Source organism: Bos grunniens, chromosome 14, assembly GCF_055505025.1.
Source record: "Bos grunniens cultivar Pamir isolate PY7600 chromosome 14, Bosgru_T2T1.0, whole genome shotgun sequence".
Lineage (NCBI taxonomy): Eukaryota > Metazoa > Chordata > Mammalia > Artiodactyla > Bovidae > Bos > Bos grunniens.
Genome location: NC_141178.1, coordinates 24196580 through 24222208, shown reverse-complemented (window position 1 = coordinate 24222208; position 25629 = coordinate 24196580). Strand labels below are relative to the sequence as shown.

Sequence of the window (25629 nt, the reverse complement as noted above, 5' to 3'; positions counted from 1 at the left end):
CTGCCAATTCAACCAGGACAAGGAACTTCATTTTTCCATCATTTTTCACAGGAAATCCTATCACAGACAAAATGTCTTGATTTGTGTAAACTTTGCTGAAAGTTCAGGAGTCATGGGAAGGGGACAGGAGGAGGGAGCATTGGAAGGCCCGGTATTAGCAAAGAAAATTGGCATCTGGGTTAAAGGATGGCTGAATAAATAAAGAGCTCTGGAGACAGACAGAGATTTATCTCCCTGGAGCTCCGAATTTATATTTCAAAGGAGGCTAAAACTCTGAGCTATTTTGTTTGTTTTGCCAAGGGTTATAAAAATTTAGCCTCATGCTTGCTTTCAGGGCAAAATTGGTACTACAGACATTAAATATATCAATCATGTATCTTCCCTAAGCTAAGAATACTTATTACTGATTATTACTGATCAGTCATGACTTCCCCATTGACCTCTTTCATTTTCATTCTCCTTTTTTAATGAGACAGCCACTATTTGTTAAGAATTTACTAGTCAGATTCAATACTAAGAGCTTTATATGCATTGCTATTATTCAGTTGCTTAGTTGTGTCCAGCTCTTTGTGACCCCATGGACTGCAGCACAACAGGCTTCTAGCGTCAGAACCCACATCATTTCTCCTGCTTTGCACTAAACTACACGATAGTGTTCCAGATAATACCCTGACTAATCAAATTCAGAAACTGCTAACATGTCTCAAACGCTCTAATCTTAACAAAACAATTTTATCTATTACCACCTTAGGGAAATTACTGTATCTGATAGTATGAAAACTATGTGTATGTATGTGTGAACGTTCCTACATTCTTATTCTTACTCAGAAATTTTCTAGTATGATGGGTGTCAAGGGCTTGGAGTCAAGTAGTTTGTTTCAAGAAAGGAACAAATGTCTTAATGCTAAATTTTAGTCCAGGATGATAAGTTGGGTCCAAATTCCGAGACATATTTTATATGTGTTGCCAAGTGAAGAAGCCTTCAGGATCCTTAGCCTTGCTAGTCACAGAGCAGCAGCACCTGCAGTGTTGTTACAAATGCAAAATGGTGGGCCAAACCCAGGCCTACGGAGTCAGCATCTGCATTTTTATAAGGTTCTGCAATGTATATTAAAACTTAAGAAGGGATTCTTTAGAACAGTCTTAAGGCTTTAAAGCTTTCCTTTTGGAACCCTCCTACACTGTTGGTGGGCATGTAAATTGGTACAGCCACTTGGAGAACCATCTCCCCCCAAAAAAGAAATGCAAAAAGGCAAAATGGTTATCTGAGGAGGCCTTACAAATTGCTGAGAAAAGAAGAGAAGCTAAAGGCAAAGGAGAAAAGGAAAGATATACCCATCCGAATGCAGAGTTCCAAAGAATAGCAAGGAGAGATAAGAAAGCCTTCCTTAGAGATCAATGCAAAGAAATAAAGGAAAACAATAGAATGGGAAAGACTAGAGATCTCTTCAAGAAAATTAGAGATACCGAGTTCCAGAAAAACATCTACTTCTACTTTATTGACTACACCAAAGCCTTTGACTGTGTGGATCACAACAAACTGTGGAAAATTCTGAAAGAGATGGGAATACCATATCACCTTATCTGCCTCCTGAGAAATCTGCATGCAGGTCAAGAAGCAACAGTTAGAACTGGACATGGAACAACAGCCTGGTTCCAAATTGGGAAAGGAGTACGTCAAGGCTGTATATTGTCACTCTGCTTATTTAATGTGTATGCAGAGTACCTCATGTGAAATGCCTGGCTGGAAGAAGCACAAGCTGGAATCAAGATTGCCAGGTGAAATATCAATAACCTCAGATATGCAGATGACACCACCCTTATAACAGAAAGTAAAGAGGAACTAAAAAGCCTCTTGATGAAAGTGAAAGAGGAGAGTGAAAAAGTTGGCTTAAAACTCAATATTCAGAAAACTAAGATCATGGCATCTGGTTCCATCCCTTTATGGCAAATAGATGAGGAAACAACAGAAACAGTGAGAGACTTTATTTTAGGGGGCTCCAAAATCACTACAGACAGTGACTGCAGCCATGAAATTAAAAGAGACCTGCTCTTTGGAAGAAAAGCTATGACTAACCTAGACAGTTTATTAAAAAGCAGAGACATTACTTTGCCAGCAAAAGTCTGTCTAGTCAAAGCTGTGGTTTTTCTAGTAGTCATGTATGGATGAGGGAGTTGGACTACAAAGAAAGCTGAGCACCAAAGAATTGATGCTTTTGAACTGTGGTGTTGGAGAAGACTCTTGAGAGTCCTTGTTTCTTGGACTGCAAGGAGATCAAACCAGTCTATGCTAAAGGAAATCAATCCCGAGTATTAATTGGAAGGCCTGATGCTGAAGCTGAAACTCCAATACTCTAGGCCACCTGATGCGAAGAACTGATTCATTTGAAAAGACCTTGATGCTGGGAAAGATTGAAGGTGGGAGGAGACGGGGATGGCAGAGGATGAGATGGTTGGATGGCATCACTAACTCGATGGACATGAGTTGGGGTAAGCTCCAGAAGTTGGTGATGGACAGGGAAGCTTGGCGTGCTGCAGTACACGGGGCTGCAGAGTCGGACATGACTAAGCGACTGAACTGAACTGATCTTGGAGAACAATATTGAGGTTCCTTAAAAACTAAAAATAGGGTTACCATGCATGTGTGCAAGCTAAGTCACTTAAGTTATTTCTGACTCTTCTTGACCCTATGGATTGTAGCCTGCCAGGCTCCTCCATCCATGGGATTCTCCAGGTAAGAATACTAGAGTGGGTTACCATGCCCTCCTCCAGGGAATCTTCCTGACTCAGGAATCGAACCCTTGTCTCTTATGTCTCCTGCATTGGCAGGCAGGTTCTTTACCACTAGTGTCATCTGGGAAGCCCTAGAGTTGTCATATGATCTTGCAATCCCACTCCTAAGCATATATCCAGAGAAAAACACAATCCAATGGGATTACATGCGTGCCAATGTTCACTGCAGCACTGTTTACAACAGCCAGGACATGGAAGCAACCTAAATGTCCATCAACAGAGGAATGGATAAAGAGGTGGTACATACATACAAATGAATATTACTCAGCCATTAAAAAGAATGAAATAATGCCATTTGCAGCAACATGGATGGGCCTAGAGAGTGTTACACTGAGTGAAGTGTCATATAGAGAAGAAGAAATATCAAATGATATCCCTGATATGTGGACTCTAAAAAGACATAAACAAATGAACTTCGTTACAAAACAGAAAGAAACTCACAGACTTCAAAAATGAACTTATGGTTGCAGGGGGAAGGAATAATTAGGGCGTTTGGGAAGGTCATGTACACACTGCTATATTCAAAATGGATAACCAACAAGGACCTACTGTGTAGAACAGGGAACTCTGCTCAATGTTATGTGCCAGTCTGGATGGGAGGAGGTTGGGGGGAGAATGGACACACGTATGCATGTATGTGTGCATATATATATGTATATATATGGCTGAGTCTCCTTGGTGTTTACCTGAAACTATCACAACAGTGTTAATCAGCTATACTCCAATACAAAATAAAATGTTTAAAGTCTGAAAAAAAAATAAAGTAATATAGATTTAAAAAAAAATCAAGCTTTCCTTCTGAGTTCTGCTGATGAAAAGACCAAGCGTTTCCCCCATTCAGGTGGTATATCACTGAAGTGCCTTGAGACCCTGAGTCATTTGCTGTCTGCTGCTTATCCTGAAGTTTTCTACAAGTCCCAAAATAAAGTAGGAGAAAGTGCTCAGACTGTGTGATGTGGCATGACTCTGCAAGAAATAGGGTGTTTAAACAGAATGAATCACAATGTGATTTATACTAAGAGGACAGGCTCATGAATACTAATTCAAGACTGGAAGAAGAGATGTTTTCAGATGCATTGACTTTCCTCTAAATCAGATAAAAACCACTTGCTTTTAACATCAAAAGGTTTCTGATGCGATACTTCAGACAACAATCCTAGTTCATCTTATTTTTCTTGACAGGTTTTATTACTCCAATGGACTTAAATCACAGGTGATGACCAAAGAAGGGAATTGAAGAGAAGTCGCTGCTCCCTCCCTCTCTGAAAAAGAATATCCCCACTCTACCCCTCTTCCAACATACCTTTCCTGAAAACATCTATTCTCGAATCCTAGGATCTCAAAGACACACTGTGATAATCTCTTGCACCTCTGGTTACATGAATGGTATAGTTTCATTTGTTTCCTGCATAGCTAATAAGAGGCAAAAAATGGAAAATTTGTAGGATCACAGAGCTTGAGGAAACCACAAAGATTCCTCCTATGTCCCTGTTCATGTTTTTTCATTTTCCTTTGAAGCCTATTGGTCTGGTCTTATATATTAAATTTTGGGGAGGACTCTTTCCAACTAGTTTAAAATTGGGAAATGAGTACATCAAGGCTGCATATTGTCACCTGCTTATTTAACTTATATGCAGAATACATGATGCGAAATGCCAGGCTGGATGAAGCACAAGCTAGAATCAAGATTGCCAGGAGAAATACCAATAACCTCAGATACACAGATGACATCACCCTTATGGCAGAAAGTGAAGACGAACTAAAGAGCCTCTTGATGAAAGTGAAAGAGGAGAGTGAAAAAGCTGACTTAAAACTCAATATTCAAAAAAAAAAAAAAAAGATCATGGCATCTGGTCTCATCACTTCATGGCAAATAGAAGGGGAAAAAGTGGAAGTAGTGACAGGTTTTCTTCTCTTGGGCTCCAAAATCACTGTGGATAGTGACTGCAGCCATGAAATCAAAAGACGCTTGCTCCTTGGAAGAAAAGCTATGACAAACCTAGACAGTGTATTAAAAGGCAGAGATATCACTTTGCCAACAAAGGTTCATATAGTCAAAGCTATGGTTTTTCCAATAGTCACATACAGATGTGAGCTCAGTTCAGTTTAGTCGCTCAGTTGTATCTGACTCATTGCAACCCCATGGACCACAGCACGCCAGGCCTCCCTGTCCATCACCAACTCCTGGAGCCTACTCAAACTCATATCCATTGAGTCAGTGATGCCATCCAATCATCTCATCCTCTGTCGTCCCCTTCTCCTCTCACCTTCAATCTTTCCCAACATCAGGGTCTTTTCAAATGGGTCAGTTCTTCTCATCAGGTGGCCTGAGTACTGGAGTTTCAGCTTCAACATCAGTCCTTCCAAAGAATATTCAGGACTGCTTTCCTTCAGGATGAACTGGTTAGATCTAGCTGTCCAAGGGACACTCAAGACTTTTCTCCAACACCACAGTTCAAAAGCATCAACTATTTGGTGCTCAGCTTTCTTTATAGTCCAACTCCCACATCCATACATGACTACTGGAAAAACCATAGCCTTGACAAGATGGACCTTTGTTGGCAAAGTAATGTCTCTGCTTTTTAATATGCTGTCTAGGTTGGTCATAACTTTTCTTTCAAGGAGCAAGCATCTTATAATTTCATGGCTGCAGTCACCATCTGCAGTGATTTTGGAGCCCAAAATAATAAAGTCTGTCACTGTTTCCATTGTTTCTCCATCTATTTGCTATGAAGTGATGGGACCAGATGTCATGATCTTGGTTTTCTGAACGTTAAGTTTTAAGCCAGCTTGAGTTTTGGACCATAAGGAAAACTGAGTGCCAAAGAATTGATGCTTTCCAATTGTGGTACTAGAGAAGAGTCTTGAGTGTCCCTTGGACTGCAACGAGATCAAACCAGTCAATCCTAAAGGAAATCAACCCTGAATATTCACCGGAAGGACTGAGGCTGAAGCTGAAGTTGCAATACTTTGGCCACCTGATGTGAAGAGCCAACTTATGGGAAAAGACCCTGATGTTGGGAAAGTTTTAAGGCAAAAGGAGAAAGTAATGCAGAGGATGAGATGGTTAGATAGCATCACTGACTCAATGGACATGAATTTGAGCAAGGTCTGGGAGACTGTGGAGGGCAGAGGAACCAGGCAAGCTACAGTCCATGGGGTCACAAAAAGTGGAAGATGACTTAGCAACTGAAGAACAGCAATTTTTCTTTATCACTTTATTCACTCTTCTTAAGAAACTCCTCTATACTTACAGGTTGATTTGGAGTGACATCTTCATCCTAAACCTACCTCCTGAGCTCCAGAACCACAGATCCAACTGCCTATCTCCCCAGGTACCTCAAAGCTCAATGGCTCCACCACTGAACCAATATCCCATTTTAGAAGTGACCCCTTGAGCATTTCCCATCTTGGTAAATGCCAAACTGGTACACCTAGACATTCAAATTAGAGACTCAATAGTTATCCCAGAAGCCTCACACAAATTGTCTTTTTTTTTTTTTTTTTTTTTCATTTTATCTACTGAATTCCTCACCCAATTGTTGCTTTTGTTGACTTCCTCAGATTTAGCTTTTCTCATGTACTTGCATTTTAGTTTCAGACTGCTTCCCTGGTAATGAATCTGCCTGAAATATAGGAAAACCCAGGTTCAATCCCTGAGTTGGGAAGATCCCGTGGAGAAGGAAATGGCAACCCACTGCAGTATTCTTGCCTGGAGAATCCCAAGGACAGAGGATACATTTCATGGAATTGCAAGGAGTCAGACATGACTGAGTGATTAACTCTTTCAACATTTCCCTCTTGTGAGGGAGCTTTTGAGTTTCACATGTTTCTCTCTTTCCAGTACGTTCACTCTCCTCCAGCCATTTCAACTCTAGCTCTACTTGCCCCCGAGATCTCCATTCCAGAACAAGATATGAGATTGGTGGCTCAGGTTGCATGCTGCCAGTGGGGGAAAAACAGATTCTGACTTCTGGGTCCAGTCTCCAAGCCTTTCTCTGCTTCTTCTGGCCTCTGAAGCTTATGCTAAGCCATAACCTGGGGTGGGCAGTAATCAGAGATTTTTTTCTTCCTTCTTTCATGGTTGGGAATCCCTTGTGTATGCTCGCTCAGTCGACAGGAGTGGGTTGCCATTTCCTCCTCCAGAGGATCTTCCCAACCCAGGGATCATAGCCATGTATCCTGTGTCTCCTGCATCGGCAGGAAGATTCCTTACCACTGAGCCACCTGGGAGTCCCTGCTCAGGTGCTATATTTGAAGAAGTAAATGGGACTCTGTTCTCCTAGTGTGCATAGTATCTTTTTTGTTTTAAAGAAAAATTTCTATTTGAGAACAGTTTCTACATTTACCAAAAAATTGCTAAAATAGCACAGAGTTCTCATATACCCATATCCAGTTTCCCCTATTATTAACCTCTTATATTAATTAGTTACATTTGTTGTAATTAATGAACACATTACTATGAACTAAAGTCCATGCTTTATCCAGATTTCCTGACATTTTACCTAAAGTCCCTTTTCTGTTCCAGGATCCCATCCAGGACATGGCTCTACATTTAGGTGTCATGTCCTTTTAAGCTGTGCTTGACTGTGACAGCTCCTGGGGTTCTTCTAATCCCAGCCACCCTGCTAGAGTTGAGGTCTTGGCTGACCCTGATTATTTCTGGACCAGAATCCAAAGGCCCTTGTGTTCCATGCTCCTTTATTTCTTTGTGTTTTTACTCCTTTTCTGGCCCATAGAGATATCTGCTTAGTTTAGTAAAGAAGACATATCTTAATTGGGAACCGTCAGCTACATTTGCTTCAAGCATGCAAAACTTGAAATCATAACCAATTGGAAAATCTTCCTCTTTTTCATTTCCAGCTGGTTGCCAATTCCTCTTCACTTATGTTCATCACCTCTCTGTAATTCTCTTTACATATTGCCTCTGCCTTAGATTAGGACCTTGTCATTCTCCATTAATATTATTTTGATACTTTACTTTTTATTTAACTTCTACTGTGCACTTACTCTGCACCAGGATCTATTAAGCAATTTGTATGCATTGTAAACCTTCTTAAAACTGAGCGGTACAATTTTCTTTTACTTCCCAAAAGAAAATTAGAAGTTCAGAGAGATTAAGTGACTTTTCCAAGGTCACAGAGCTACTTAGGATGGCTGTGTGGGTATCCAAAACTAGGTTGATATAATCCCAGAGCCAAAGCTCTTAAACAGTACAGCATAACACCTAAAAAATTATTTTGTCTCTAGGCATATATGCTGTGCTTAATCACTCAGTCATGTCCGACCCTGTGTGACCCCATGGACTGTAGCCCACCAGGCTCTTCTGTCCATGGGGATTCTCCAGGCAAGAATACTGGAGTGGGTAGCCAACCCATTCTCCATATGATGCTCAAAACATTTCTCTATAAAGCAACTTTATCAAGGTACTCCAGAAGTGAAAGGCCTTTAACAACCCCCAAACTGTCACAATTAGTCCAAATTCTGTAGTGCACAGCACCCCTCTTTATCTGGCCTCTCATCTTTCTCAAGTCTCATCTCTAACTGCCAGTTGCCAACACTAGTCATCCATTTATTAAATGCATGAGTAAGCATTCTTAAAACTGCCCACTAAATTGAGATTTAGATAGGCTTACATTAGGGGAGAGGTGAAAAGTAAATCAGAGCATGGAGAGAGAATTACTATTTATATTCCACTTTTTCTAATTTTAATGCCTCCTTTTGGCTATCCTCATCCCATCCCACTCACCCTATGTTTGTTTCCAAGAATGTTTCTCATATCACAAAAAAATCTGTAATTCCAGAGAATTATTTATTTAAAGCAGAAAGTGAAACTTTGTAGCCTTGAACAGCATACCAGATACCCTGTTCCTTTAAACATTATTCTGCTGTTTTGTTACATATTGACTCAATTGAAATAATACTTGAAAAAGACCTTAAAGACACTAAAATTACCAAATTGAAAAGGAAATTGTTTTGAACTGGTCTATGAGACACTCAATAAATAGAGTTGCAAGGTTCAAGTCTCTGTGGGCACCTGTGATATTTTATCTCCAATATACTATTGAGGCTAATTTTTGTCTCTTTTGGCTCAGAGAACTGGGAGAGGAAATCAATGTCCTCTCTATCAGTGTATTAAAATTTAAGTAACAAAGTCCAAGGAGCCTTGAGTGAAAATCCTAGCAGACAAAAAACATTGTGATGCTGCCAGTAGGCAGGCACTGGTTAAAGTCTTGCCGATTCCTCTTTGCTGGACTATCCTCCACATACTTAATGTGTAATGTCTTACTATTTAACGTCCACAAGACAGGATGTGTTGGAAGACTTATGATTCCAACTCATGAAACAGGCTGACCAAATAAATGACCAACAGAATGGAGTTGAAGTTGAATGCTAACATGTGTTGGCCATGTTTAGGCAAACAGTATAGGCTTTCTGCTCTAGGGAACATCCATATAAATTGATAAAGACTTATTCAAATAATATTTTGAAGGCATTTATTAACTTTGTTTTCTTTAAACATATATGGTTACATGAGATTAAATAATGTTTAACATTGTTTTCAAACCATCATATGAATTTCTCTTAGTAGGTATTTTTACCTACTAAAAAGCTATTAAACTAATTTGCTGAACATAATATTTTCTGCATTGTGAAATCATGTTTCCATTAAAAATTCACATAGCTTTTTACACACAGATTATACTGACACAAAGGCTTTTTATCTCATAGCTTGTCTAGATGATTCAACATCTGAATTAGTACAGTTTTAAAATAGCTCACTGAAAGCTCACTCACATGTAGATGTGCACATGATTCACAGCGACTCTATTAGGAACGGTCACTGAAACATTTATAATTGGGTTATTCAAAGTAATTAACTGTAGTCAGCATCCTTTCAAAACCTCTGGCAGAAATAGGAAATAGAAGCATGTCCCTCAATTGTGCCTCACTTTTAACTATTTTCACATCCTTCGAAGTAATATTCTTTTGGGCAGAGTTGTGAATGAACATGGTCAAAATTTTATTGAGGAGTATGAATTTTTCTTTTTTTTAATGTGTAAAATGTCTTTAGATATGAAGTATGAAGAAAAGCCACATCTTAAAAAGATCACATGATAAGAATTGTTTCTTTAAATATATTTTTCATTGAGATATAGTTGACATAGGCATTTGTTAGTTTCAAGTGTGTGACGTAACAAGGGGATATCAATAGTCCGACTTCTGAATGTTTGTAAGATCCTAGAAATGCTTTAAATTGATGATTTTTTAAAAATGGAAATACTGGGGAAAACTGAACATATCAATTCACTGTTTAAATTGCCATTATCGCTGTCCCTGAATATTTAAAATAAAGTAGATATTTCTTAATAATCTGTCATTTTTTTCCCCCTAGCCATGGTGAAATGGGAAAGTCCCTACAAGCATTGGTGGGTGTAAAGGGCACGTTTTGATGGCTGGGACTGCGAAGGACTTATTGTCATAGGAATTCAGCAAATTTCAAATAGGATCATGATTATTTCTCCACCACAAAATAATGTCCATTTTAATTATTCCATAATTTTAACCAATTTAGCTTTAATTAGGCTGCTTAGAAATCATTAAATGAATTGACAGGTACAATTTGTTTTTACTAAGTTATAACTTATGCTGCAACTCAAACACTAAACCAACACTAGTAGCTCAGGGGAACCCCCGGGCATTGACATTTCTTAATCCACTGATCACCACCATAATTAAAGTGTGTTCCTTGATCCTGGGTTGATTACTTCTGACAGAGAACAATAATAAAATTAGGGGAAAGAGCATAAGACATATGTACAAAATTTGATGGAAACTTTGTAAACCAGAGCTGGCAAGCTTCCATAGTATGTTATGAACATTACCAATCTATAGGGGGTATCAAACAAATGGCTTTTTCTTCTTTCTGAGTATACCTACTACTGCTTAGTAAACTTTAGTTAAAATTGTATAAACGTTTCGTTAAGAAATCTGATTTCTCTTGAAAGAAATAAAGTGTTCATATTTATTCTAGAGTGGAAAGTGAGTTTTCATCTGTGAGTTGTCTTAGGTTTCACGTTTTAAAGTGGACTTTAAATGGAAATTTAAAAATGACACTAAATAAAAACCCATTCAAATTCCCCTCTAGCACATACATACCCACAGACACAGATTCTTATATACTGGATAATCCCAAGGTCTGCTTATCCTATAAGTGAACAAAAAACTGAACTTGGATTTTCAGCTATCTTTAAATTCCACTATATTAGTAGAAAGGGCCCGCTCTATTGCAATGTGATACTTCTACATATGGGTATGTTTGTGCTTAGTCACTCAGACACGTCTGACTCTTTGCAACCTTTTGGACTATAGCCCACCAGGCTCCTCTGTGAATGGGATTTTTCAGGCAAGAATACTGGAGTGGTTGCCATTTTCTTCTCCAGAGGATCTTCCTGACCCAGGGATCAAACCTGGGTCTCTGTGTCTCCTGCTTATTGCAGGCAGGTTCTTTACCTACTGACCATGGGGAAGCCCGCCTGTACATATGCACCAGTCTTTAAAATTTGTGAAAATCCCAGGTCCATTTAGGGAAGTCCAGATTCCATGTATAACAAGGAAGCTCAACAACAGAATAATTTTCCTTAAATAATCTTCTGACCCAGAAAATATAAGAAGTCATCAAAATATCAAAACAAACTTCAAAACAAAGTCATTTTTCTCAAGAACATAATTTAATTTGAACCCTCAGAGCAGTTATCCATTTTGTTTTTGTGCTTATAGATAGTGACCTGCATGACAAGTTGGTTCTTCTGATTAAATCAGAGAGACTTCCTGGTTTTACATGAAGAATCTTCTAGCTTGGAAAGAAGGTAGGTGCTGGTTCAGTGATGACCTAGTTTTATGCTGCAGAATGTATTGCCTCCAGCAAGAGTAGTTTTTTCCATTTTTTCCCCCTCTGTCTCCCATTACAGTATTTTTCACTTTAGAGTTGATCTTTTTTATTCATATAATTAAAAAGTCTGGATTCAAAATGAGAGTCATATAAGTTATGTGATGATACTTTAAAATGCCTGGTGTATTGCAATTAAAAAGCAGTTAAATATGTCTTGCTTTCCCCTTTTTAGAATTTCCAAACCAGTTATTACTGCTTTAATTTTACCAACTACTCAGAAAAATTCCCAGGGAACCCCTAATTTAATAGACATTCTTTTCGATATATAAGCAGCCTGGGGTTAGCAAGATACACATTTGTATTTAATTGTGCTTCATTAAGTTTGGAGGTTGAAAGTGCTCTATTCTGAAGGCAGGGTAAAGGACAAGATCAGTGTATGTCAGACTTTTTCAATTCCATAGAAGAGTAATAGTTCAAAAGAATAGTTTAGGGATATTTCCTAACAATTTTGACAAGTGAGGAGGTTTAAAAATAACACATCTTATTAAAAATTTCTACAGAAGTAATACACATATTATGTCATCATTTCACAGACATAATGTTAAAGTATCATCCCTTTGGAGAAGGCAATGGCACCCCACTCCAGTACTCTTGCTTGGAAAATCCCATGGACAGAGGAGCCTGGTGGGCTGCGGTCCAAGGGGTCACAAAGAGTTGGACGTGACTGAGCGACTTCACTAACATAAGAAAGGAGTTAAGAAAAGAAAGACAGGGAAAGAGAGAAGGAGGGGAAGAAGGACAGAAAGAAGAAAGGATGAGTAAAAAGAAGGAAAAGATGGTCACTTTGGTCAAATACATGTAATTTCATGAAAAACTAGTATTTTTTTTTTTTTTAATGCATTTGTTTCACCATCAGTGGTATGGACTAGCCCTTGCAAAACCACTCACTGAGATCTCTGTCAATGCTCTAGTCTCATTTTGTTTTTGAGAAAAGAACCTGACCTGAAAACGTTTGGAAGATAAGCTGTTTACCATTAGTTATCAACCTACTTAGATTCTTTCCTTGGTTTTGCCACTATTTCCAGTGTGATTGTGAATAAATCTTCAACTTTCAGACACTTAGTTCCACAGAATGCTACCTAGTGGCCATAATAAGTATCCACTCATTAATGTTGAGTGGAATGTTATTAATATAAGCATTCACCCAATTCAACATGTATTTGTTAGTAACCTAAGACACAGACAATGCATATGCTAAAATGCTGTGGATTTATCCATGTGATCAAATTTGGGGAAGGGGTGGCCAAGTATGGGGGGAATTGGGGTGGAATTCTAACACTGTTGTAGGCAGAAGGAAATACTTCCATAAAGCCCATGACACATCATACAGAAGCATGGCTAGAGGGCAGGGCTGGGGTCTGAGACTAAGCTGGACAGCAAACTGGGGCACAGAATGAAAGGTCTATAGAGCAACAACCTTATCTGGTGGGGAATGAGAAACTGCCAGCTAAAAACCAAGAGATAAGCGAGCATATCCACAAGGATCAGGACTGGAGGCTGGCTTCATATATGCAGGAGGGAAGGGATCATGGCACCTCATTCAAGCCATATCTTTAATGCTCAACAACAATTCACTAATATTCATGGAGAACCTCCAAGGTCTAGGCACTTTATACAGACAACTTCATATACTCTTCACAACAGCCTTTTCGGGAAGCACCAGTTTTTATTTTCTTTTGTAAGTAAAGACACTGAGCTTTGAGTATCTTGTCCATGGTTTAAGGATCTTGTTCATGGTCACATAACTGGCAGGGGGAATGGGATTCCAACTTAGACATCACATTTCATAGGCCAAGTTCCTCACTGATCCACCCTGCCTTTGGGAGCAGAAGTAGGAACTCTGTAAGTACTATGGGATGCGTGACTATCCTTCTGCCTTCCTGCCATGGGTCAAAACCATTCAGGATCTCAGAGAGCTGATCTTAGCACTTTTCCAGGCAAGTTGATGCCTAAACCACTCTTAAGACATAACAGCTGTACTTCAGAAAACAAAACCCAAACTTCCCAGTACATGTGCTCAATTTGTTACACTCCCTTGATACTTCATTTTAATATTCTTTGCTACAACCTATTCTTTTCTTAGAAATGAAGAACATCTGGGCACCTCCTCTTTAAAACAATGCTGGGAAGCTTGAGAATCACTAAATTTCCCATCAATCATTTTCTTCTTCATGCTGCAAATATCAATTCTTCATGCTACAAATATCAATCCCATTAGTCTTTTCATAAACTAATTCTATGCCAAGTGAAAAACAACTCTTTGAAATAAATCTATTATTATACATCAAATGCCCTGTAATTGAAACCAGCTTAATTGATTTCTCAGAACTGTATCATTTATTTGCTAGAATGTTTACAAAAATTGTATAAGATTTAAACACATTTTACCAAGTAACTTTTCTATTGCCTTCTTCCCTTAACCTGTTTTACTGTTCTTTAAAAACTTATCATTCTTTGACAATGTGTTAAATATCCCATTTATTTATGGCTTGTTTTTCCCAGTAGAATATAAGCACTTGAGCACTTGGACTTCATCTATTTTCTCTTGTGTTCCTGGCACTTCAAATAAGACCTGGTATGTACTAGGCATTTAGTAAGTACTTATTCAATTAATAAGTGGATAGGTTAACAAATGAAGGAACATATTTTCATATATGGAAAATTCTGAGTTAAACACATGCACTAAATAAACCCTGAATTTGTTCCTCTGAATACAACTAGAAATTACTGTGTAAAGAATAGTGACTGGTTCATCATAGGTGGTATCCAACGAAGAGAAGGTGGTGCAGTGAGATTAATATAGAAAGGATAAAAAGTAGAGACTAGGCATAAGGGCAAACAGGAGATTAAAAGGGGTGAGCAGACTGTTAGTTCCCTTGACAAGGTGAGGACCTGAACGTAAGTCTCAACTGAAAGAAGGTTCCAGAGGTATTCAGACACCTGTTGGCCAAGGAGTGCCCTACTGGCCCTGTTTGGAAACCCTGCAAAGCTAGGAACCTGGGAAGGCTAAACTCAGCCCTTTTCTGTCTTCTCCTTGAACTTGCAGAGAGCATTTAAATAGTGTAAGTAATTAAAAAAAGGGCTTTAAGTATAAGATATGACACCATTAAACTCCTAGAAGAGAACACAGGCACAACGTTCTCTAACATAAATAGCAGCAACGTTTTCTTAGGTTGGTCTCCCAAGGCAGAAGAAATAAGAGCAAAAATAAACAAATGGGACCTAATCAAAGTTATTAGCTTTTGCATAGCAAAGAAAACCATAAAACAAAAAGACTACCTAAGACACAGCAGAAAATATTCTGCTAACAATGCAACCAACTAGTGTTTAATTTGCAAAATATACAAACACCTCATACAGCTCAATATAAAAACAAAACCCAAACAAACTGACCAAAAAATGGAGACAAGGCCTACATAGACATTTCTCCAAAGAAGACATACAAATGGCCAACAGCCATATGAAAAGATGTTCAACATTGCTATTAGAGAAATGCAAGTTAAAACTATAATGAGTTTTCACCTCATGACAGTCAAAGCAGCCATAATTAAAAGTTTACAAATTATAAATATTGGAGGGGGTATGGAAAAAAGGAACCATCCTACACTGTTGGTGGGAATGTAAATTGGGGCAGCCATTATGGACAACGGTATGGAGGGTCTTTGAAAACTAAAAACAGAGTTAACATATGATCCAACAATCCCATTCTTGGCCACATATATGCAAAAGACAAAAACTCTAATTTGAAAAGATGCATGCACCGCAATGTTCAATGTAGTGTTATTTACAATATCCAAGACATGGAAGCTACCTAAATGTCCATCGATGAATGGATAAAGAAAATGTAGTATATGTATGTATATGTGTGTGTATGTATGTGTATATATACATATATATATGGAATAAAGCCATAAAATGAGTGAAATAATGTTATTTGCAACAACACGGATGACCTGGAGATTATCATACTAAGTGAAGTAGGAGAAAGATAAATATTATATAATATCACTTATATGTGGAAACTAAAAAAATGATAGAAATTAACTTATTTACAAAACAGAAACAGACTCACAGATATAGAAGACTGCTGCTGCTGCTAAGTCGCTTCAGCCTTGTCCGACTCTGTGCGACCCCATAGACGGCAGCCCACCAGGCTCCTTGGTCCCTGAGATTCTCCAGGCAAAAACACTGGAGTGGGTTGCCATTTCCTTCTCCAATGCATTAAAGTGAAAAGTGAAAGTGAAGTCGTTCAGTTGTGTCTGACTCCTAGCGACCCCATGGACTGCAGCCTACCGGGCTCCTCTGTCCATGGGATTTTCCAGGCAAGAGTACTGGAGTGGGGTGCCATTGCCTTTTCCACAGAAGACTAACTGTTAAAAAAGCGGAAGAGACTTCCCTGGTGGCTCAGATGGTAAAGCATCTGCCTATAGTGTGGGAGCCCAGTTTGATCCCTGGTCGGGAAGGTCCCCTGGAGAAGGAAATGGCAACCCACTCCAGTAGTCTTGCATGGAAAATCCCATGGATGGAGGAGCCTGCTAGGCTACAGTCCATGGGGTTGCAAAGAGTCAGACATGACTGAGTGACTTCACTTTCACCTTCACCAACGGGGAAAGGTTGGGGGAGGGATAAATTAGGAATTTGGGATTAACAGATACACACTACTATATCTAAAATAAACAACAAGGCCCTACTGTATAGCACAGGGAACTATATTCTACATCTTGTAATAAAGTATAAAAGAAAAGAAACCCCCCCAAAAAATGTATGTATAACTGAGTTGCTTTGCACAACAGAAACTATCACAACATTATAAATCAATTATGCTGCAATTTAAAAAAATTAAAATGAGGGCTTTGCTAACTCTAAACTTTTTATTTTCTAACAGATATCAAGGTTGTATGATCTTATTCACTGCTCCTCACAGCAGGGGTTCCAATCCTTCTCTAGTGCGCTGAGTTTTCAAAGCTCTTCCTTAAATTGAACTTTTAACAGGTCTCCTCCCTCTTCCCCCACTGAGAAGGGCAAGGATCGTCACCTCCACCTCCCCTAGCACCCCTCTCTCACTCCTCTGTCCCATCCCTAAAGTTTATTGAGCACTTACTGTGTGCCTCACACTGAACTAAGTGCTGGGATTAGTGAAATTTATGGCATCCTTCCCTCCTCATAAGAAGTGACAGTTGGTATGGAGACAGACAACACTAGAAGATAAGGAAGACAGGTAGGTGCCAGATGCAAGGCAGCTGATAAGCAAGGACAGTGGAGGGTGGTGAAGAGTGGCTGGATCTATGCAGTCAATAAAGAGCCCCTGTGTTTTTACAATCTGATGTGATTTGTCCATCTTTTGGATTCCACTGCACTTGGAGTGAACCTCTCCTGCCCTTCCTGCTCCTCTCTCATCTCCCCTCTGCACCCCACCCCTCACCATGGCACTGGGGGGCATCTGTCTTGTGTTCCACTCAATGACGTGCCTGCTTTAATCAGACACTCCCTCCTCCCAACTCCCCGCCCCCCCCCACCACACACACAGTAAACACCTTGAAAGCAGAGATCTCTGTTTTACTCTTTTTATTCTGAACAGCATCTGCTATCAGGCCTCCCACAGCAAGGTCTGATCGGAGATTAATCAGCATTTTGTGTCAATGAATGACTCTGATTACAGAGCATCTATTCAAGAGCTGTCGCACTTCCTAACTTTCAAGGGGAAAATCTCAGAATGGAAAGAAATGAGCACCTTTTACTAACAGTCACAGATGCTGGAATTTTGGCTTTAAGACTCTGAACCAAGGAACAAATATTACCTGGACCGTACAAGCTCAGCTTAGGGAGCGATGGGACACTTTGGGGTCCTGTGTGCTTAGCCTTCTTCTCTACCTCTACGCCTACCTTACAGCTCTTTCAGAAGTCCTTGCATGTAGTTCTCTGGATTAAAGGTAGCAAGTACGTGGAGTATGAAAAATGAGTCTATTATTTGATTTCATCTTCCATCTGTTTTTTTTTTTTTTTTTCCTTCTTCTTTTTGGACACAGCACGAGGCTTGTGGGATCGTAGATTCCCGACCAGAAAGCAAATCTAGGACCTTGGCAGTGAAAGTTCGGACCCCTAACCACTGGACCACCAGGGAATTCCCTCATCTTCCATTTAAAAAAAAAAATTTTTTTTAAATTTTATTTTTTAACTTTACAATATTGTATTGGTTTTGCCATATATCGAAATGAATCCGCCACAGGTATACATGTGTTCCCCATCCTGAACCCTCCTCCCTCCTCCCTCCCCATACCATCCCTCTGGGTCGTCCCAGTGCACCAGCCCCAAGCATCCAGTATCGTGCATCGAACCTGGACTGGCGACTCGTTTCATATATGATATTATACATGTTTTTAAAGTAGGGATTATGTTTTTCAAGGCTATGCAGGTTCCTCATATAAACTGCCAAACTCAAATGGCTTTATTGAGCATGAACAAAAATTAGAGTAGGGAAGAATTCTATTCTTTTTTCATCTGTTTAGCCATTAGAGCTAGTCCACTAATTTAATGTTGTATTATTCTAGTTCTAATTAGCACTTTCGTTTAAAAATAATCATAGAATTTTAAGTATGTGAAGAACTTCAAATATCTAGCCCAGTTGTAGGTCACAGCTCCTTAACAGAACATGCAATCAATTTAGTGAGCTAAATTAAATGACTACATTAAATTTAAATGACTGCATTTAAGACATGAGAAAATAACAATTATAATGAATAGAAAGGAAATGTTTTCTGAAAATTTTTTTCAGCTGTGTTGTGGTTGAGTGTGCATGGGGTAAGTAGTGTAAAATGTATTAGGCAAAATGCTAAAATAGTTCCCAATATTTCTTACCCCTCTCACCCTTCCTGAGATCCCCAGGCCTGTGATGGTGATGGACATCACTCCCATGATTAGCTTTTGTTGACTTTCAAACATGGAGATCATCTCTGTGGCCCTGACCTAACTACACAAGCCCTTTAAGGGCAGAAAGCTTTCTTGCAAGCCTGAGGAGAGAAAGTCAGAGATGCATCATGGGAAATATCTGACACACAGTTACTGGCTTGAAGATGGAAAAGGCCACGTGACACGCGAAGAGAGTAGCCTCTGAAAGCTAGGAGTGAAGCTTCAGCCGATCGCCAACAAGGGAAAGGGGACCTCGGTCCTACAAAGGAGAAGAATTGAATTCTGCCAACAAAAGGAATGAACTTAGAAGCATTCACTCCCTTTGTTGGAGGTCTATCCTTCCCTAGCTGGACCAATCTGCAGACAAGAACTCAGCCCAGCTAATACCTTGAGTTAAGCCTTGTAGATACACCCTGAGCAGAGAACCTAGGCATGCTATGTGGACTTCTGACCTATACAACTATGAACTGATAAATGGGTGTTGTTTTAAACAGCTAAGTTTGTGGTAATTTGTTTCATTGCAATAGAAAATGAATACAATATTTTACACGGTCAATTGTAAAATAAAGAATGCAAGAGAAAAAAAATACTCAGAAAGACCAATTTGCTATAAATCTATCACTGTACAGATGAGAAAGTTAAGGTCAAGTGTTGGTAAATAACTGTGCAAGACTGTACACTTAGTGACAGAAGCAGCACAGAGAAAGCTCTTTCTTTAGCCATAGTCCTGATACCGTGATTACAACTGTTTCAATCTAGCTAAAGACTCATATATCTCACATTGAAAGAGAAAAGCTTTTCCCCTACTTATTTCAAAACAACAAAATTTTATTACACTTCTTGTAAGATGAATTATTCTCCTACAAAAAGTAATGAATTTATGCTGTGCCATGTTTTGGTTGCTATAATAGGCTTAATATATTTCTGCTGCTGCTGCTAAGTCACTTCAGTCGTGTCTGACTCTTTGTGACCCCATAGACGGCAGCCCACCAGGCTCCCCCGTCCCTGAAATTCTCCAGGCAAGAATTCTGGAGTGGGTTGCCATTTACTCCTCCAAATATTTCTGCTATTAAGAATAATTAAGGACCTGAATCTACTGCCTACATAAGGAGGCACTAATTTCTCTTTGTAGAGTTCTCTCAATAGGAAGTAGATCCATAAACAAGTTCACGAGGGATAAAAGCTGAGAGATCAAAAGAAATTTCTAGAAAAGCTACTGCAGCGACTCAGCCACTAAGGGACACTTAAATAATTCCAAAAAAGTTTTAGCTCTTTTTGAAAACGTCATTTATTTTTAATTGAAGTTCTTTTTTTAATTTAAAAATTCTCTGAATTATTGCTTGAATTTTCATAAATCATTTCATTGCTAAATTTAAATGTAGTAGTCAACTTAGCCACAAGAGGGTTTTTCCAGTTGTGTGAGTCATAAGTTGAGGCACTGAAAGCTATGTTTATTTTTTTTTTTTTTTAATTTATATTGGAGTATAGTTGCTTTACAATATCGTGTGAGTGTCTGCTGTACTGAAAAGTAAATTAGTTATACACATAATCCCCTTTTTAGTTTTCCTAGAGTTCCTAGAGTTGCCTAGTTTTTAGTTTTTCAGAGTTCCCTGTTCTATATATTAGGTTCTCATTAGATATTTATTTTATACATATGTGTGTGTGTGTATGTGTGTGTGTGCACACTCAGTCGTATCCAACTCTTTGCGACCCCATGAACTGTAGCCCACCAGGCTCCTCTGTCCATGGAATTTCCCAGGCAAGAATACTGGGAGGGGTTGCCATTTCTCCAGGGGATCTTCCGACCCAGGGATCGATCTCCCATCTCTTGTGTCTCCTGCACTGAGGCAAGTTCTTTATAAGCTGAGCCACCAGAAAAGTGCATTTTATACATCAGTTCAGTTCAGTCAGTCAGTTGTGTGTAACTCCTTGCGACCCCATTGACTGCAGCACACCAGGCTTCCCTGTCCATCACTAACTCCTGGAGCTTGCTCAAACTCAGGTCCATTGAGTCAGTGATGCCATTCAACCATCTCATCTTCTGTCATCTTCTTCTCCTGCCTTTGATTTTTCCCAGCATCAGGGTCTTTTCAAATGGGTCAGTTCTTCCCATCAGGTGGCCAATGTATTGGAGTTTCAGCTTCAACATCAATCCTTCCAATGAACACTCAGGACTGATCTTTAGGATGGACTGGTTGGATCTACTTGCAGTCCAAGGGACTCTCAAGAGTCTTCTCCAACACCACAGTTCAAAAGCATCAATTCTTTGGTGCTCAGCTTTCTTTACAGTCCAATTCTCAAATCCATACATGACTACTAGAAAAACCATAGCTTTGACTAGACAGACCTTTGTTGTCAAAGTAATGTCTCGCTTTTTAATATGCTGTCTAGATTTATACATGGTAGAGTATATATGTCAATCTCAATCTCCCCATTCAATCATCCCTCCCTTCCCCGCTCTGTAACCATAAGTTTGCTCTCTACATCTATGTCTCTATTTCTCCTTTGCAAGTAAGTTCACCTGTACCACTTATCTAGATTCCACATATAAGTCACATTATATAATACTGTTTTTGTCTTTCTGACCTACTTCTTTCTACATGACAGTCTTCAGGTCTCTCCATTTTTTTGGAAATGGCACTGTTTTATTCCTTTATGACTGAGCAATGTTTCACTGTATATATGTACCATACTGAATAGTATCTTTAAACAAAAGGGTATATTGGCCAGTGGATGGGTTAGTTGGCATGGTTAACTTAAGTGAAATTATCCGGGGATTGCAGTAAAAATATCACTCTACTGTATTTTCGATAGAAACTCTTGGCTCACCTCTTTGTCAAGGGGGTTGGTATCATTCTGAGTGACAGAGGCTAATGCTAAAATGTCATGAGAAGGTTAATTTCATTCACAGAGTCGGCTATCTCTGGCTCACAATTTTTTGTTTAATTCCTTTAATTTTCTATCTCTCATCCATAAACAGAGACTATAGTACTTAACAAGACTTGTGAAGATCAACTGAGATTGAAGGAACTTAACTTATGCCTGGTATTGAGAATTACTCATAAATGGCAATTAAAATTGTTGTTGTTTATCACCAACACATTTACCAAGGGATACTAAATAGACTTGTTCTGCAAAATGATCTTTCAACACAGGTGATTTACATGGTTGCTAATATTTCAATCTTGAAAATGTCTCCAGGTCCAAATTAGTAGAAGGGTGATATCAAAAAAGGAAAGTTGACAATTCTTTTGTCTATTTTAATATACAGACATGTCACTGACAGCAGTTATGAATAAAATTCTTGCAAATCCAATACTTAACCATTCACTAGTGGCAGGGCTATTTAAAATAACACAGTTCATCTTTTTGCAATTCAAACACAATTTATACTTTTATTTTCCATGCTTAGCTCTTTATTTCCTTTGATCAAGCTGGTCAATTTTTTGCTCTCATGTTCTCATCTTTAAGGAATACTGAAGTTGTAAGATAAGTTTTGTTTTCTGAAGGAAAAATACTGTCATCTTAGCTAGTTAATAAATCAGAAAAGCAGCAGATGGTTGTGGACATGTTGAAAGATGGAAGGAGAGGACACTGGGAAATGGAGAGAGGCAGTTATGTAAATGCCATGGGCTTTTGCAGCTGATTGCTTTTTAGAACTCTGCTATTATAAGTTTTACAAATGGAAATATGTTCCTGTCTACCTTCTCTCATATCAAGTCTCATTATAGGTGACCACTGACATCCTGAAAGACACCCATTAAAAAAGTAAGACACAAATAGCTTCATCTGGAAAGAGGAAACCTGAGAACAGATATAGGAAGAAGACATAATGGGAAGAGAAAGCATGGTTTTAGGCGCCAAATCCTGAATACAACTAGACATACATGGAGGCATCTCTTTAAGTGTGAAGGAAGTAATTTAACCCAAAGACAGAGTATAATGACTGCACAAAGTCACATAGAAAACTGGTGTGGGAATCAGAGTTGAAATCTGATACGATTACATTTCTAGATAGAGACACTAAAATATCTGAGAAAAATAATACAAACATCCCATGTTGGGAGCGCAGGGGTATTGGATACCATGTAAAACATGAGCCCTTTAATGTAACTTTGGTAAAACCATTAAGCCAACAGCATCTACTGTAAGGGTTTTCGGTGATGATTAAATCTCTCCAAGAGATAATAAGCAACACCGCTGCATCCATCATCTTCTTGGGTAAATTCATCTCCCCCATGTATGACCTCTGCCATATATACGTCTAGCAACTTTTGTCTCAATTAGACCACACACACTGAAAATTGTTACTGAGAGGTAGAAATCAAGGTCAAAGACATGATAAGCAAACACTGGTACATAAAAGTGGGCAATACAACTTATTTGTATTATCTCAAACACTTTAGGTGTTAAAGTTCAGAATTATAGGATATTATTCTACTTGAGAAAAAAGGGACACAATGTAGATAGGTTACTTATAATACTGAATATAAAATGAATGCTATGTAAATAGTTCTGGATGTACAGCAAACTTTGGATGGACATGAGTTTGAGCAAGCTCCAGGAGTTGGTGATGGACAGGGAAGCCTGGCGTGCTGCAGTCCATGGGGTTGCAAAGAGTCGGACATGACTGAGCAACTGAACTGAACTAAATGTGGACAGACCCTCTCCCTAGCCTACTATCTTATCATACAATGGGATCTGGACGTGATTCACTCTCTCCAATGTAATGTGCAAGGTGAAAACAGATCTACAACATTATTCGTCCTTCTTCAGAATGTAATAATTTTCTATTTTCTTAGTGGCTTTGTTAGTTACAGGCTGACATCAACCACTGCCTCAACAACCCAACAGAACAGGGTCAGCCACTTGAGAGCCTGGAGGGAAAATGAAAAGAACAAAAACCCAAAACCCACAGAGAAAACAGCACTGGCTAAAGACTGGCAAAAATGAAAACAACAGCACATAAGCTTAAAACTTAGAAAATCATATATCTATATGTAAGTTACTTCTGTTAGGCAGGATATAGAAAGTCTTCAAGCCTACTCTCTTACTTAACTTTGCTGAAGGCTTGTGGTATTTTTCCAACTCTATGTTCAGGCTGTATGAGAAAATGTCCATGGAAACCACCAGAAATACAGTTGCCCCTTTGTATCTGCAAGTTCCACATCCACATATTCAGCCAAACAAGGACTGAAAATATTTGGGGAGAAAAATTCAGAAAGTTCCAAAAAAAAAAAATTGCAATTGTTTTACACCCAGAATGATTTACATAGCATTCATATTCTATTTGGAGAAGGCAATGGCAACCCACTCCAGTACTCTTGCCTGGAAAATCCCATGGACAGAGGAGCCTGGTAGGCTGTAGTCCATGGGGTCACGAAGAATCGGACACTTTCTGAGTGACTTCACTTTCACTTTTCACTTTCATGCACTGGAGAAGGAAATGGCAACCCACTCCAGTGTTCTTGCCTGGAGAATCCCAGGGACGGCAGAGCCTGGTGGGCTGCCATCTGTGGGGTCGCACAGAGTCAGACACGACTGAAGCGACTTAGCAGCAGCAGTAGCAGCATATTCTATTTGGTATTATAAGTAATCTCGAGATGATTTAAAGTATATGGGAGGATGCGTGTAGGTTCTATGCAAATATTATGCTGGTTTATATAAAGGACTTGAGCATCCTCAGCTGTGGTGTCCTTTAGGGGTCCTGGAACCAATCCCCATGGATACTGAGCAACAGTTATATATATTATATAAACAAGGTGACATTAACCACAGCCCCTCACATTCACGGTTCTGATTCAATAGACGTCATCTACTCATTTGCATAAATCATGGCACTCACCAATGGTGTAGAACCTCTTCAGCTCACTTCTTCGGGAAGGATGTTTCTGGGAATTTGCTGCATTGTTCTGTTCTTCTTCAATGATGGGCGTCTTGGGTGCCGGGGGCTTACTGGCTTGTGGCATTTGCTTTCCTGCACCAGCCAAAGGGTTGAACCCTGGAGCAGTAATATCCACCGACTGGGACTTTTTCTTCAACCTACAGGTAGAGCATACCACATGTGATAACTCCTGACTCCAGAGAGAGACACATTTTTTTTTTTCACATTTATCTCCATCATAATTTTTGTCAACAACTGAGTTACATTTGGCCTTGAAATAGAACAAGGTTTATTCAGAAATTACAGATCTTCCCTACAGTATTTTAAATCCTTCAAATATTTTTGAAACCAGTTGAGGGGAGGGGATCTTCTAATCAGAACATTTCATTAAAATACATTCAAATGTAAGGTGATAAAGGACTTTAACTGTTCGAATAGCAAACTAAAATCTGGTTTCAGACAAACACAATGCACTGAGGAATCGCTTGAAGTTTTGAGCAGAGTATTTTTTAATGTCACAGTAAAACATTAGTTAGAAACAAATAATTGCAACCCCCAGAAGAATAATGAAATGTTTATCTGTATAACTAGAGGCTGCCAGTGCTATTCTGTTTCATTGGTAACAGCATCTTAGCTGGAAAAATTACAGAGTTTATACTGTTTCTCCAGATACTCTTAATGACAGTAAGTATACTACTGCTCCTCCTAAACTTTAGAGAACGGACATAGGTCTAATAGGAAAAGCAAAAGCCCACGAGAGCATGATAACATTTTTCTTGGTGTAAAAGTAATTGGTAAGTGATATGCCTGAAATTCAAATACTTCAAGCTACACAACCTGATATTTGTAACGTAACTGAACCCTAAGCCCAGCATACCCGTGCTTGGTACTTTTGGAGGCTAATGTTAAGTGTCATTTTTCAAGTCTTAATTCCCTACAGAAAACTAGTTGACAGTTTTATCAGTTATGGTAATCACACCTGCACATTTGCAACTTCCTAAAAGTTTCATAAAATTTCACACCTCCAGGTTTTAGTCAAGCTTTTCCAGTGTATTAGCTTCACTTTCTGCCCCACTGGTCAGACCCTGCTCCT

The 25629-nt window shown here is 39.0% G+C and overlaps 1 protein-coding gene across 8 annotated transcripts in view; it reads right to left on the bottom strand.

Moving 5' to 3' along the window:
* Positions 1 to 25629, bottom strand: part of OXR1 (oxidation resistance 1) — a 543094-nt gene that overhangs the window by 253491 nt on the left and 263974 nt on the right. For all 8 annotated transcript variants that reach the window (XM_086336281.1, XM_086336276.1, XM_086336273.1 and 5 more), the window contains one exon: positions 24498 to 24694. In XM_086336281.1, the coding sequence (XP_086192407.1) occupies positions 24498 to 24694 (197 nt within the window). The remainder of the gene's footprint in view (positions 1 to 24497; positions 24695 to 25629) is intronic.